The sequence below is a fragment of the Phytophthora infestans genome, genomic scaffold (genome assembly GCF_000142945.1).
Source record: "Phytophthora infestans T30-4 supercont1.1 genomic scaffold, whole genome shotgun sequence".
In the NCBI taxonomy this organism is placed as follows: Eukaryota; Oomycota; class Peronosporomycetes; order Peronosporales; family Peronosporaceae; genus Phytophthora; species Phytophthora infestans.
In genome coordinates, this window is record NW_003303758.1 from 6,066,125 (window position 1) to 6,068,521 (window position 2,397).

A 2,397-nucleotide genomic window follows, 5' to 3' on the forward strand; every position below is an offset into this window, starting at 1 on the left:
TTACCATGCGAAGTGACCATCGTCGTTCAGGCGGCGCGAGCATAAATATGTTCTGGGTGCCAGCGCGGCGGAATGTGTGAGAAGTGAACCAGATATATCGCCACTGTTGTCGAACGTAGCCCCGGGTGGTCACCCCATTGCGATTGAAATCTCGAACTGCACAGTTAAGCAATGTGATGAATGCCTGTTCGGACATCTCCTTACCCCACTCGACCCGTACATTCTCGCAACATGTATATACAGCGTCTGTCTTGATAACACTCTTCGATATTTTCGATAGCGCAGGGAAAATGTAGTCGTCGTCGTCCCACTTGTGATCGGTTTTTGTTTCGACGTACGTCAGCCATGTCGTCAGATGAGTAAGTACATCCAGCGGACTCTCGCTGTCATCCAGATAATGCATGTTGTAGCAGCGGCCTTCAGCAACTTGTCTTCCTTCCTTCAATTTTGTACACGCCATAGCTAATCGAAACTTCGGGGTCGGAGGTGCTCGGTCGCACAATGCCTAATGTAACGTTCTTCCACTTGAGATTATGCAATCCATTAATCCGGCACATACCGTATAAAGCAAAGCGGAGACAGCGAGGAACCACAAACGACTTGCCTCCGTGAACCCGGGGGCGCTCTCCAAGTGGGAGTGGAGTACTCGGAGCATATCCAACGAAATTGGTGTCGCTTGGCGCTGGGTGAATTCACTACTCTTGCGCTTCTTCATTCCGCGCATAAACTGACGGACAAACGCATCCTTGGCTGGATTACCAAGTCCATACTTGTTACCTTGATCGTCTGTGAGTACCATCCACTTGTCAGGTCCTGCTGCGTCTCGACGTTCGTAACCTCCGCAGTAGTTTGCTACAGCTGCGCGAATCTTCTCTACGGTTTGGTTGGAAAGCGAAGCGGATGCAGAGTAACTTATATGAAGGCGACTAGTAGAGAAGGTAGCTCGTGATGTCGCGTAAGCGCTGGGTTGGGATACTCATTGGCGATACAAAACTCGCAGAACTTCCTGAAATATGATGCATACACATTCATTGTGTCCTGCTTAACCACGTGTGTTGCTGTGTCGATACCGCCTTGTAACAGCTCTTGGAATGATGCGGGGTGTCCTGCCATAAATACGATAGACACTGGCTGAGTATATGCTTGTCGTCCAGCCAAAATAACAATGAGCTGCAGAACCAATCATTTCAAGATTCGTACTTTTAGTCTTGTTTAGTACTTAAAGTCTAGTTGTTAGGGGGTAAATCCGATTGGTTAAAATTAAAACAAAAATTATCCCTTAATCTTCTTCACTATCCTTCTTCACTATCCGAATCAAAACCAAACACCTCCCGAAAGCGACGCTCGTCCGTCAGATCCTTCTCCTTTTCCTTCATCTTGTTCTCATATATCTTGTCTTTCTCGATAAAGCCCGCCATATATATCCCTTCAAACTAAGCTAAAACTTGCACAATTCTTGCCTTCTTTGAAGCTGTCAATTTCATCTTGAATTGGAGCTCTGAGAGCTGCGTTTTGGGCCTGTATCTCCTCACAACTGGTAAGCCACCGCTTGACGCGCTCGTTATACGTCGCTCGTAAATAGGCAAGATATTTTTGAAGGCGGGCCCTCTCTCCAAAAATAGTATGGGCGTCCGCATCGAGCATTTGTGCCTTGTACTGACCGAAAAGAATGCGTGAAGTCGTGAGAGATCAATATCTCTCACACCTCACGCATTCTTTTGTCGTGGCCCTGTCGTACGGCACCTTTGTCGTTTTGTTTTGGAGTATTTGCAGAAATTGCGTCCAGGCTGGCCATTGTTTTTTTTAAATGTGATATTCGATGCTGATTGGCTAAAACTATTTTTGCATGGGTTGTTTTTGAGTTGCGTCAGTGAAAGAAGTTAGTTTCCGATTGATAAGACCTGTTAAAATACAGATACTTTCCGCTCAAAAATATTCATTGGTAGAATTAACAGATTTTTGTGAAACGATCTCCTCAGATGTTGAGCTCGGCGGAGTCAGCGATTCAACGCAGAGTCAGCTGACGAAGTTTGAAGCTGACCACCAATCACAAGCTGACTGCGATCCGGTCCAAGACCTGGTCAATGGACCGGACGGCGACATGTTTGCTAATGGAGAACCAGACCAGTCTTCCTTGATTCCGGTGTTCAAGCGGAGGTCGTTTGTCGACGATATCTGTTTTGGAGGTGAGACGTTCGACGCCTGCTTAGAGACACTCGACCGATTACTAGCCCGGTTCACCGAATGTCGAATTAGCATCAGCTTTACCAAGAGTATCTTTGTCCAACCCAAGGTTGATTTCCTATCGCACGAGATTACGCCGAGTGGCATACGCGCTGATGCGAAGAAGATAGCCGCGATCGCCGAGCTCGCCTTTCCCGAAATCAAAGAACGGGA

At 47.1% G+C, this 2,397-nt stretch overlaps 1 protein-coding gene across 1 annotated transcript; it reads right to left on the bottom strand.

The window, feature by feature from the left end:
* PITG_01028 (uncharacterized protein) lies at nucleotides 1–724 on the bottom strand (the record flags this gene model as incomplete). Its single annotated transcript, XM_002909507.1, has 4 exons — nucleotides 1–103; nucleotides 195–377; nucleotides 454–518; nucleotides 581–724. 4 exons carry the CDS (start codon nucleotides 722–724, stop codon nucleotides 1–3), a joined length of 495 nt encoding a protein of 164 aa, XP_002909553.1.
* Nucleotides 725–2,397: the final 1,673 nt, after the last annotated feature.